The sequence below is a fragment of the Kogia breviceps genome, chromosome 18 (assembly GCF_026419965.1).
Source record: "Kogia breviceps isolate mKogBre1 chromosome 18, mKogBre1 haplotype 1, whole genome shotgun sequence".
Lineage (NCBI taxonomy): Eukaryota > Metazoa > Chordata > Mammalia > Artiodactyla > Physeteridae > Kogia > Kogia breviceps.
In genome coordinates, this window is record NC_081327.1 from 51,482,472 (window position 1) to 51,495,135 (window position 12,664).

The 12,664-nt window shown below is 48.0% G+C and overlaps 1 protein-coding gene across 1 annotated transcript in view; it reads left to right on the top strand.

Annotated features, from left to right (window-relative positions):
- Positions 1 to 3,907, top strand: part of BCO1 (beta-carotene oxygenase 1) — a 37,910-nt gene extending 34,003 nt beyond the window's left edge. The window contains 4 exon segments of the mRNA XM_059043818.2: positions 1,074 to 1,185; positions 3,140 to 3,363; positions 3,365 to 3,440; positions 3,443 to 3,907. Coding sequence (XP_058899801.2) covers positions 1,074 to 1,185; positions 3,140 to 3,363; positions 3,365 to 3,440; positions 3,443 to 3,591 — 561 coding nt within the window. The 3' untranslated portion in view covers positions 3,592 to 3,907.
- The last annotated feature ends 8,757 nt before the right edge of the window (positions 3,908 to 12,664 follow it).

A 12,664-nucleotide genomic window follows, 5' to 3' on the forward strand; every position in this document is an offset into this window, starting at 1 on the left:
TATTGAGCACCAGCTATGTGCTACAATGTGGTAGGCACTGAGGAAAAGGAAGTGAACAGGGAAATCCCAGTTTCTGCCGTCAAGGAACTCACTGTCTCAAGCAGAGAGGGTAGAGCTGAAACTAGGAGGATTTACCTTTTTTTAAAAATATTTATTTATTTGGCTGCACTGGGTCTTAGTTGTGGCAGGTGGGCTCCTTAGTTGCGTCTCACAAGCTCCTTAGTTGTGGCATGCGAACTCTTAGTTGCAGCATGCATGTGGGATCTAGTTCCCTGACAAGGGATCGAACCCAGGCCCTCTGCATTGGGGGCGCGGAGTCTTACCCACTGCACCACCTGGGAAGTCCCTATTAACTTATTTTTAAATTGAAGTATAGTTGATTTACAATACTGTGTTAGTTTCAGGTGTACAGCATAGTGATTCATATTTTGGTTTTTAAACTGCTAGTTGTTTGAACACTTGCTGTTTCCCAGGGACCATGCTGAGTGCTGTCCAGACATCAGTTTTCCTTAGTAGCTTCAGTTTTTAGTAATAAAATGGAAAATCTTTTTTTTTAATGCAAGCAGTGCAGAAACGTACAAAGCAAAAAATTAAGGTTCCCCCCCACACACGTACACACACCCAGCGTCACTCCCCACTAATCCCACACCCTCAGGGGAAAGAGGCGGATTAGAGATTGAGAGAAGGCCAGGGACTCACACTTTTAAAACAACAAAGGAATCATATTATACCTTAAATGTTTGCATTGAATACTTTAGTTTATCTAATGTGTATAAAAATTGCAATATAGTGCCAAGTGCCAGATAAATCCAGGGGTTTTATTTCTGAAAGAATTCAGTGTGTACCGTCAGCTCGGCAGTGGCGGGAGGACCTTTGCTTAAAGTCGGAGGAGGAAGCAAGCTGCTTTCATTTCTGTTGTTACACTGACCAGAGGCAGATGCCACGTGGGGTCTACGTTCGCCAGTGTCAGAGTCCACTTCCCTCTCTCTGGGGCCTTGATGCCTTGCTATTCGCAGGGAATAAGCATGCTCTCCAACCACGCAGTCCTATGTTTCTCCCCTTTGGACGTGCAGATAATAAAGTACGACATTCTCACGAAGTCATCCTTGAAGTGGGGAGAGGTGCGCTGCTGGCCGGCAGAGCCGGTGTTCGTGCCCACACCGGGTGCCGAGGACGAGGATCACGGTAAGGCCGCCCGCTTGCTGCACTGCGCTTGTGATCGCTCCTCAGACAGAGACATCGTTTGGGGGCAGTGCCCGCCCCCCATCACACAGCTGGCGGAGTCATGCTTTGAAACCCAGGTGCGTCTGAGTCCAAAGCTGTGGGATGAGGGAGTCCCCCGGCCCACCCCCACTTCTGACACCAGCTGCAAGTTCGGGGGTCCCCAAGACCACCCTCAGTTTCAAGAGAAGAGCTCACAGAACACACCGAAAGCCGTTGTGCTCATCGTTATGGTTTATCTCGGCGAAAGGGTGCAGATTGAACGAGAAAAGGCGAGTGGGGCGGGATCCAGGAGAGTCCTGTGCGTGGGGTTTCCGCTGGTCCTCTCCTGTGGGGGGTAGGACCACACCAACTTCCCGGGCGACGTCCACGCAGTGTGGCCAACCAGGGAAGCTCTCCAAGCCCTGCGTCGGAGCCCGTGTGGGGCGTGGTCATGCGGACATGGTGACCTCCAGTCTTCGGCCCCTCCGGAGGTTGAGCTGACACCTGTGGCCCAGGCGTCCCCCTAAATCACTTTGCTAGGATGGGTTATATGCAGCGGCCCCAGGTAAACAAAGGCACTCTCATTAGACCGTCAGTCCAAGGGCTTAGAGGTCATCTCCCAGGAGCAGAAGGTCAGACCTCCCTTCCAGGGCGATTAAATTGTTTGAGACACAAAAGCCCACTTCCTTTCCACGGAGCAACACTACCCTTACCCAGAGTATAGAATCTCGGTTTTAAAATCCATTGCAATGGCTGGGTCTGAATTTGTAACTCCTCTAAGCATGTAAGTTTTCCGTGGAGAACCTAGAAATGCTGGTGGCCCTCCTCTCTTGTCCAGGTTTCCACCTGACCAAATGGTCCTTTCCCTCTTTGATTCTGCCTTTGCCCCAGAAATGCCCTGCCCACCCCCTAGGGATGCTAAGGAGGGTATTAGAAGCCTGGGTGGGGCTGCCCACACCTATGGGGAAGGACAGGCTGCCCTGCTGAGCCTGCCAGCTGCTTCCCTCAGGTGAGAAGGGAGTGGTTTTCTACCTGGATGGTGTCTTCCTATCGACCTGCACTGCAGGGCACACCACGTAAGGGACCCCGTGTCACTGTCACCTCCAAGGTGGGGGATGGTTGGTACCACCTCCTGCTGAGGCTGGCCTCCCATTGGGCTGGGCAAGTGCGTCCTGCACAATCTCTGTGGGCAGGGAGCAACCTGGTCTTCATTCCACCAAAGGAGAGGCTCAGAGAGTGAGGTAACTTACCCACGGTCAGTCACACGCCCCGTGCATACAGAGGAGGGTTGAAGTTAAGCCGATCTGACCTCAGCTGCCCTCAGCCACTCTGAAACCCGGGAGGCCTTGGGAAGAATCACAAATATTTGCTGGAAGTTTATGTGCACTATTTCATTTAGCCCTCTGTCCCTGGAGAGTGGGTATTTAGAATATTCCCATTTTACAGAGGGGAAAGCTGCACATGCATGAGATGAATTGGACTCATTCAAGTGCTATTTGAGTGCAACTGGTCCGGGTTTAGCCGAGTGACGGATATTAGCCTAAGTGCAGCGTCAAAGCTGATTCTCTATAACTGGAGTTTCTAAATAGTAGGAAAATAGCCATTCTTCAGTGCATGTAATGATTTACAAAGTGCTTTCATAACTGACCGTGCAAGATCCTCACAGCAACCCTCTGAGGGTGGGGGGGGATTATCCCCACTCTACAGATGAAGAGACTGAGGCTCAGAAACGTGAGGGGACTGGTTCAGCCAAGGCTTCCGATTTCCCTGGCCTTTCCCTTCTGCTCCCACAGAATATCAAATTTGCTTCCCTTCTGTTTTGATTAGATAACTTACATTCAAAGGACAGGGAGATAGAGCTGAGAAGCTTATCCCCCCAGCTGGACCAGGTTCAAGGTTGCACTTCTACAAAGTGTCTCTTTTTGTTTCCCCAGAGGGATTATCTTATCAGCCATTGTCTCTACCGATCCCCAGAAGCTGCCTTTTCTGCTGGTTCTGGATGCCAAAACTTGTACAGAATTGGCTCGTGCCTCCGTTGATGTAGAGATGCACCTGGATCTCCATGGGCTGTTCATCCCAGGTGCCAACTGGAACGCGGGGAAGCAGGCCCCTTCCCGGGAGGGGCGGGACAGGGCTGCTGAGCGCCGTGTGGCCCCAAGGACCTGACAGGGTGGGGGCCTGGGCCCTGGAGAACAGCTCCACCAGACTCAAGGGTGGTCCTTCCCTGGGTGGGGGGCAGGGGGCCCTTCATTTTATCTTGCACTTATTCTTTCCATGGTTGCTTTGAGACAAAGTTACGGAAATAGAGCTTTTATCAGGATCTTCTCTTTCATTTCATGTTGGCCACAAGAACCTTGTTTGAAAGTTGATCAAATATTTATTGATTAGCTCTAGTACTTCTAAAAGCCCCTTTCCTTTAGGATTAAGACCGTGACCATGAATCAGCAATTGTGTTAAGGTACATAATCATTGCTCCTAGAATGGGCAGCCCCTGACCCATTGGAGAAGAGACACAGAAATATTTATCGTTGCTCCTCCCTCCCCACCTTTCTTTCCCTTCCCTCCCTCCCTTCTTTCCCGTGGACCACGTGGTGAGTTCTAGCTTTCTCAACCCTGTGCTGTTAGTAGACTACGTGGCCCAGAAGGGGTGTACTCTGTGCTCATTCCATGCAAGGCGTGGCATAATATAAAATAATAAAACTTTAAAGCCTATTCAGACCTTACTTTAATTTTACATGGCTTCTTTCCTCTGAAGCTCTTCTAAGGCAGTAAAACAGAGGGGCAGAGCTAGATGGTTCATAGTCCGCTAGGTGCCTCATTGCACACCCAGTGGGACAGCAGACTGGTGTGGGCGTCCCCCACTGCAGGAGGTTATGGAGGGGCTGGAATCCAGGACTTGGTCCTGTCTTGCCTGATGCTGAGAACCAGGGTGGCGAGGCGTGCCAGAGCCATACAGGAAAGAGGGTCCCGTCAGCAGAATTCCTTGGAGATCCATCCAAGTTGTTGTTTTGCTTTCCTTTTATTTATTTATTTGGCTGCGTCGGGTCTTAGTTGCGGCTCCCGGGCTTCTCTCTAGTTGTGGCGCGCAGGCTCCAGAGCGCGTGATCTTAGTTGCCCTGTGGTGTGGGGGGTCTTAGTTCCCCGACCAGGGATCGAACCCCCATCCCCTGCATCGGAAGGCGGATTCTTAACCACTGGACCGCCAGGGAAGTGCTATATCCAAAGTTGTTGTTTGTTTTCATCCAAGTTGTCCTGTGTTGGGTATGTTTTATTCACTACTCTACCCTCTAGAACACTGCCTGGGGGGTGCAGGCTCGACCAACAAATTCACTATTTGTTGAACGCGTGAATTCCGCCAACAAAGATATCCAACTCCATAATGTACCCAAAAGGGACGGATATTTTAAAAAAGAAAAAAAGAAAAGGATATTTTACTGAAGATCTCCTGGGAAGACAGGGAAGACAGTTCACATGGAACACGCCCCCCAAATACCCCACGAGGGTTCCTCTCCCAGCTGTCCCCGGTCTCTCCTCTCTTTCTTCCCCTGTTGGTTTCTCAAAAACTCCTCTACCGTCCCAGCGTTTCCTTTTCATGCTCAGCTCATAGATGCCATTAAACAAAAACCCAAACTCCGTGGATGGCAAAACGAAGACCATCTACTCTTCTCCCCTGGACACACCTCAGTACTTCCAGCCTTGATAAGATGGATTGGGAGGAAATGTCAACCATGGTGGCCTAAGAAACATGGGATGGAGGCCTGCATTGGGGTGGCAGCAACGGAAAAGAGTTGACAAATGGGACAGTCACTCACCTATTCGTTATTCTACTTTAAACGTTTGAGAAGAGGGTGGTCTTTGAAAACTGCTTCCCCACCGTTATTCTACTGAATTCCCATTGGCAAACAATACCCAGACCTAGTCATGAAAAAGGACGCAGTTCTGCGGAGAAGAAAAGTATGTCGGTGGTTTGTTTTCCTTGTTTAGGAAGACAGGTAAAATACCAGAGCAATGAGGAAGCCTGGCACACCACATCTTTTCTTCTTGCTTTCAGACACACCAAAGGTCAATGCCGGGACGTCCAATTGACCTTGATCCTGAATTCCGTCATATTTCAGGCACAGGCCAGGGTAATTAGCTCAAAAGGCCACAGGAGCCAAGACGCATGTGCCTTTCTTGAAGCTGAGACCGTCCGTCTTATCCTCAGAGCCTTCGTTGTTATGCTTCATGTGGATGTAGTGCATGTCCAGGAAGTTCTGCAGGAAAAATCACCCTGGATTTGTTTATTCCTTTGATAAAGCCACAGCTTTTCACAAGCGCTCAAAGATGTGTCAGGTATGTGGAAAGCCCTCAGATGTTTGACGCACTGGTTTTTCCTTCAAGGGTTTCTCTAATTTGATTCCATCTCAGGAATAAGCTGGATGTATACGTGGACAAATCCACTCACAAAAAATCTCAGTGCATTCGAGCTCCATCCGCGTTCCTGGTTTGTACTCGTTTCGTCCCAAAGCTACCGAGCACCCGGCTGAGTCTATTGAGAAGGTTGCTGGTTCAGGTTAAGTGAAAACACCTTTGATCACTTCTTCAGCTTTTTTTTTTTTTTTTGCGGTACGCGGGCCTCTCACTGTTGTGGCCTCTCCCGTTGCGGAGCACAGGCTCCGGATGCGCAGGCTCAGCGGCCACGGCTCACGGGCCCAGCCGCTCCGCGGCATGTGGGATCCTCCCGGACCGGGGCACGAACCCGTGTCCCCTGCATCGGCAGGCGGACTCTCAACCACTGCGCCACCAGGGAAGCCCTCTTCAGCTGTTTAAAGACAGTTTGGGTGGTTTTTAAATGGCCGGGGGAAGTCTTCCCCATGGTAAATCAGGACATGCGGACAGAAAAGTGATCACCGCCTTCCTCATCATCCATCCACAGTGAGACCAATGGCCTCTGCTCTTCAGCTTCCTTCCAGGAGTCTGGACTCCGCGACCAGGTGCAGAGGCAGGGCCACTGCCCTGGGCTGCCGGGCTGCAGCAGGAAGCGGTCTCGCGAGGTCAGGCACCAGCAGAGAGGCTGGGCTCTTCTTGGACAAGGTGAGCAGGGAGAGGTGTGGGAGCCCTGTGTTGGGACAGGTGGGGATGAGCCAGCCTGCCTTCCTCCTGGCAGCCAGGAAAGCCCTCCTGGAGGGGGGCCCCTTCGGGAGCTGCCTGAGTGGTCGGGGAGAGCGCCTGCCAAGATCCTGAGGACGCAGCTCGGGATGAGGGTCTGAAGGCGGATGTGGGTTGACCGGACAGAGCAGGTGTTGAGTGAATTTCCCATGCAAGGGCAGTGGAAAGAGTGAGAGAATTGGGGGGGGGGGGGTTGTTCTCTCTGATTATAATAGTCATATATGTTCATTGTAGAACACCTCGTTATGTTAAAAAAAGAAACGAGAAAGGCACCCAGAGTCCCACTACTGAAAGAAAACCCCTGAAATCATTCTGGTGTGGTTTTTCCCGAATTAAAAATTTTTTTCTATGCGCAGTTTACATATTGGTGATAGGTTTGTAACCCACCAGTTTATAAGCTGCTTTTTTCACTTACTATACGATACAATGATTTTCCCAGATCATGAAATTCTTCTATTGGGTGCGTATTATTCCATCTTTGGGACATGGCATGATGTCCACCAGCCTGCTGGTGGACATTTAGGTTTTTGACTATTATAAACAATGCCAGATTGTATTATATACAATGTGTGTCTATTTTTAGGGTCCACGCCGCATCCTTCTCTGTATTCAGGTGCTTGTTATTGTTTCTTTAGCTAGATTCCCAAGTTTGGATTTCTGAGCCAAAGAGTGGAAAAACAAGGTTCGGGTGTTCTTTGAAGGGCCAAAGGTTTTGGTTTGATTCATAGGAAACTGAGAGGCCATTCTAGAATCTGAGAGGCTCAAATGGTCAATGTGGCTAAAGGGCTGAGAAATCCACATTTCTCAGGCAATAGGGAAAAAAAGTAGGTACGTGGGAATATCAGTTTAATCCAAATTCTCCCTTCTTCCTTTCCTCTATTCTTTCTCTCTGTGTGTGTGTGTGTGTGTGTGTGTGTGTGTGTGTGTGTGTGTGGTACACGGGCCTCTCACTGCTGTGGCCTCTCCCGTTGCGGAGCACAGGCTCCGGACGCGCAGGCTCAGCGGCCATGGCTCACGGGCCCAGCCGCTCCGCGGCACGTGGGATCCTCCCGGACCGGGGCACGAACCCGCGTCCCCTGCATCCGCAGGCGGCGGACTCCCAACCACTGCACCACCAGGGAAGCCCTATTCTTTCTTATCCTCTGTGTCTTTCCACTCCATTAAGATACTTGTTCTTTTCAAGCATATATTCATTCACTCACTCATTCATTCATTCATTCAGTGATGACCAAGATTATGTTGGTATATAAGGGTCAGCCGAATGAGTACCTCCACTGTCCTCAGGGAGCTTATAGCATAGTGAAGGACACAGCACCAAGGAACAGACCAACACAATTCAGTGGAATGGCAGTAAAAAGGGACCCCGGGGACCCCCAATACTGTCTCAGGAGCCAGGGATGGCTGATATGTGAAGGATGGTAGCAGGTAACCAGGTGAAACGGGCAATGCAGATAAAGAAAGGGGCATGGAATCAGGAGAGAGCTTAGTAAACTGAAGGTAGAGGTTTACCAAGAACTTCTGTGGGCGTAGAATTGTGGCATAGGAGATGGCAGAAAAGACACGTTTCAGCCAGAACCCCAGTTTATCTGTACTCAGGTAAGAAGTGGAATTGGCATTAACTGAAGAGAAGTCTCCAATAGTTTCTTCAAGGACAATCAAGGACCGATAGTAATTTTTTTTTTGGCCGCGTCGCGTGGCTTGTGGTGTCTTAGTTCCCCAACCAGGGATCGAACCCAGGCCCTTGGCAATGAGAGCATGGAGACCTAACCACTTGTCCGCCAGGGAATTCCCAGTAATTTTTTTTAATAATAGCTTTTTTGAGATCTAATTCATATACCATAAAATTCGCTCTTTTAGAGTATTCAATTCGGTGGTTTTTAGTATATTCACTATTGGGTAACTATCACCACTGTCTGTTTTTAGAACATTTTCATCTTCCCGAAAAGAAAACCTGTACCCATGAGCAGTCCCTCCTCATTCTGCATCCCCTCCCCCCAGTTCCAAGCAAACATAAATCTACTTTCTATCACTATGAATTTGCCTAGTCTGGACATTTCATATAAATTGAATCATGCAATATGTGGGTTTTTTGGTGATTGGCTTCTCTCACTTAGCATATTTCCAAGGTTCATCTATGTTGTTGTATGAATCAATACTTCATTCCTTTTGTGGCTAAATAATATTCCATTGTATGGACATACCACATTTTGTTTATCCACTCCTCATCAGTTGAGAGACATCTGGGTTGTTTCCTCTTTGGGGCTGTCGTGAGTAACACGTATGTTCAAGTGTTTAATGTGGACGTATGTCTTCATTTCTCTTGGATATATTCCCACGAGTGAAATTGCTGGGTCATGGTATAAATATGTGTAACATTTCGAGGAGCTGCCAAATTGTTTTCCGAAGTGGCTGCACCATTTTACAGTTTCACCAGCAGTGTTTAAGAGTTTCAGTATGTCCACATCCTCCTTAATTTGTTTTTATCTGCTGTTTTTATTTCAGTCATCCTAGATAAAATGTAGTTGTAGTTTTCATTGGCATTTTCCTAATAACTAATGATGCTGAACATCTTTCCATGTGCTTATTGGCCATTTGTATATCTTCTTTGGGGAAGTGTCTACTCATATAAGCTTTGCAATATTTTCTCCCATTCTCTGGGTAGTCTTTTCACTTTCTTGATGGTGCTTTTGAAATATAAAAGTTTTAAATTTTTGATGAAGTCCAATTTAATCTAATTTTTCTTTTATCTCTTCTGCTTTTGGTGTCATATCTAAGAAACCATAACTTAATCTATGGTCCCAAAGATGTACTCCTATGAATGTTATAGTTTTAGCTCTTACATTTAGGTCTATGATCCATTTTGAGTTAATTTTTGCATGCAGTGTGAGGTAGGGGTCCTACTTCATTTTTTTGCATATGGATATCCAATTGTCCCATCATAAAAGTCACCATTTAGGGTTGATAAATCTTCCTTCCACACAGGAAAAAACATGTATCTCCTTTTCCTCCACCATTCCTTAGAAGATGGTTCCTTCAACCAGTGAAAAGAAACTGTAGGGCAGCTCTCTGCTGGTTCCAGCAAGGCCTTGGTTCAGAGTCAAGGAAACCAAGATGGAGCCTCAGTCAGTGGAGATTTAGTATCTTCCTCCATCTTCATCACTGGGTCCTGGAGAAGTTCCAGGTAAGTCCAGTGTATGCGTGCTCAATTCAGAGTCACGTCCCCTGGTAGGATTTTCCAGTTTTTTCTTTCCTTAAGTACATCTACTGTGTTCCAGGAGGGCCAAGGGTGACTGGCGTTCCTAGAGAGGCTAATCCATTCCAGGAGGTTGGGACCAGTGAAAGGCATGGGTTCCCTGATTTTGTCTTCAGGGACAAAACAAAATTGCGGAGCCTGTGCTCCGCAATGGGAGAGGCCACAACAGTGAGAGGCCTGTGTACCACAAAAAATAAATAAATAAATAAAAATAAAATAAAATAAAATAGCGCTGTATTGGGTTCCTATGGCTGCTGTAACAAATTACCACAAACTGGTGGCATAAAACCACACAGATTTATTCTTACAGTTCCGGGGTCAGAAGTCTAAAATGAGTCTTATGGGAATAAGATCAAGGCGTCAGAAGGGCAGCTTCCTTCCAGAGTCTCCAGGCAAGAGTCTGTTTCCTTGCCTTTTCCTGCTCCCTCATTCCTTTGCTTATGTTCCCACCTCACTTCACCTTTTCTTCCCTTTCATCGTCACATCACGTGTTTTTTTTTTTTAATTTTAGAATTTTGTGTATTTTTTTATACAGCAGGTTTTTATTAGTTATCCATTTTATACCTATGAGTGTATATTTGTCAATCCCAATCTCCCAATTCATCACACACACACCCCTCCCAGCCACTTTCCCCCCTTGGTATCCGTACGTTTGTTACATCACTTTTTTTCCTTCTATGAAGTCAAATCTCCCTCTTGCAGAAGGACCCTCATGATTACATTTAGGGCCCACTGGATGATCCAGGATAATCTCCCTATTTTAAAATTCTTAACTTTGTGACATCTGCAAAGTCCCTTTTGCCATACAGGTGACATACACAGGTTCCAGGGATTAGGACCTGGGTATCTTTGGGGACCATTATTCAGCCGACCACAAGCGCCTAGCTCTTCATGCGCTCAGTATATGTTTGCTGAGTGAATACGTGAATGTTAACCATTTAGGATTGTCGTTGGCGTGATCTTGGCTTCAAGATGTGTATGTGGTCTCCTCGCCTTCGAGTCTTGTTCAAATGTTTTTTTTGTTTGTTTGTTTGTTTTTTTTTTGCGGTACGCGGGCCTCTCACTGCTGTGGCCTCTTCCGTTGCGGAGCGCAGGCTCCGGACGCGCAGGCTCAGCGGCCACGGCTCACGGGGCCCAGCCTCTCCGCGGCACGTGGGATCCTCCCGGACCGGAGCACGAACCCGCGTCCCCCGCATCGGCAGGCGGACTCTCAACCACTGCGCCACCAGGGAAGCCCTCAAATGTTATTTCAATGCAGATTTCCTGACCCTAGTTGAACACTGCCTGCGACCTGCTTCCTCCATTGAACACACCCTCCTGATGCCTTTATCCAGCTTAATTCCTCCCCCCCCCACCCCTGTAGCACTTTTTGCCTTCTAGCATACTATAAAATTGACTTATTTATTACATTTACTGGCATTTGTCCATCTCCCTCACTAGAACGTAAGCTCAAAGATTACATTCAGGGGAGGATTTTTCTGTTTTAGTCTCAGATGTATCCTGAGGGTCTAGAACAGTGCCTGGCATGTAGTAAGTGTTCGATACATGAGTGCTGAACGAACACATGAACTGAATGCCTCACCAGATTTCCCTCGGCTGCCGACCGGTTCTTTATCTTTTGTGCTCACTCTTCGCTTTCATGACAATGAAGGCATTGCCTGTGGTGAAGCCAACCGACTCTAGGGAACCTCTGTATTAATCCCGTTCACGGGTCTCCCCCTTCTATTAACACACTGGCAATTTTTATTTCTAAAACACAGATAACCTCAATTCTCATCTCCACCAAGACTTGCAAAAGTCTGGGAGGGAAATGGTTGGTTTGACTTTGGACATTTATTGAAGGATAGACTTCTTAGAATTCAGATAATTGCAGAGCTGGGAGGGTGAGTTGTCCCTGGCTGAAGTTGTGGGGCTTTGTTATGTTGGGTTATATTGTTTCTACCGGTCTGCTGGAGGAAATGAGCTTGTGGTTTCTGCAGTTGGTCAGGCTCAGGATGGTCTCTGTAGAGGGTGCTTGAGTGCCTGAGGGGGCATGGTGGAGGGGCTTCCTGAAACTGTGTTTTTGTGTGTCTGTATGTTCTCAAGGAGAGTAGAGTCCATGGCTTGTATCAGCTTCTCAACAGGGAAAGTGAAGGACTTTTGCACTACCCCAGCCATGCGGATTCTGTGACTCTGTGTCTCACAACATGTAGGTCAAATTAACAGGCCGTACACAGCTCAGAAAGGAAAGGCAGCAGTTTGAAAGGCAGGCCCCCTTCTCCCCATCCTCTATCCCCTAACAAGTCCCCAAGCTGTTGTGTTAAAGATGCTGAACCAGGCAGTGGCTCAAATCTCAAGATGACCGATCTCAGTCTTTGCAAGACTCTATTTATTTTTGGCTGCATTGGGTCTTCGTTGCTGCGCGCAGGCTTTCTCTAGTTGCAGAGAGCAGGGGCTACTCTTCGTTGCACTGCGCGGGCTTCTCATTGCGGGGGCTTCTCTTGTTGGGGAGCACAGGCTCTAGGCACGTGGGCTTCGGTAGTTGTGGCACGAGGGCTCAGTGGTTGTGGTGCATGGGTTCTAGAGCGCAAGCTCAGTAGTTGTGGCACACGGGCTTAGTTGCTCTGTGGCAGATGGGATCTTCCCAGACCAGGGATCGAACCCGTGTCCCCTGCATTGGCAGGTGGATTCTTAACCACTGCGCCACCAGGGAAGTCCCTCTGGGCATTTCTTGAGGCTTCGGTTTTTCTTACAGGTAGAATTGGGATGGCTCTACTTTCTTTGTTTTTTGTGTGATTATGAAAATGCTTCAAGTGTTTAAAATGCTATAAAATTGCAAAGCGTTCATGTCAAAGGGAATGTGCCTTTTTTTGCTGTGGCAAGACTGGCCTGTTCCCTGCTCCATCCATCCATCCATCCCACACTTGTTTTCTCACAACAGGCATAAAAGCTACTGTGTACGTGACAAAAGCTTTACATGAAACACTAACCCTCATAAAAATCATGAATAATCTGAGGTTCAGAGAGCTCAGACCATTTGCTCAAAATCACACAGCTAGAAAGCGATGGAGCAGAGCCTGA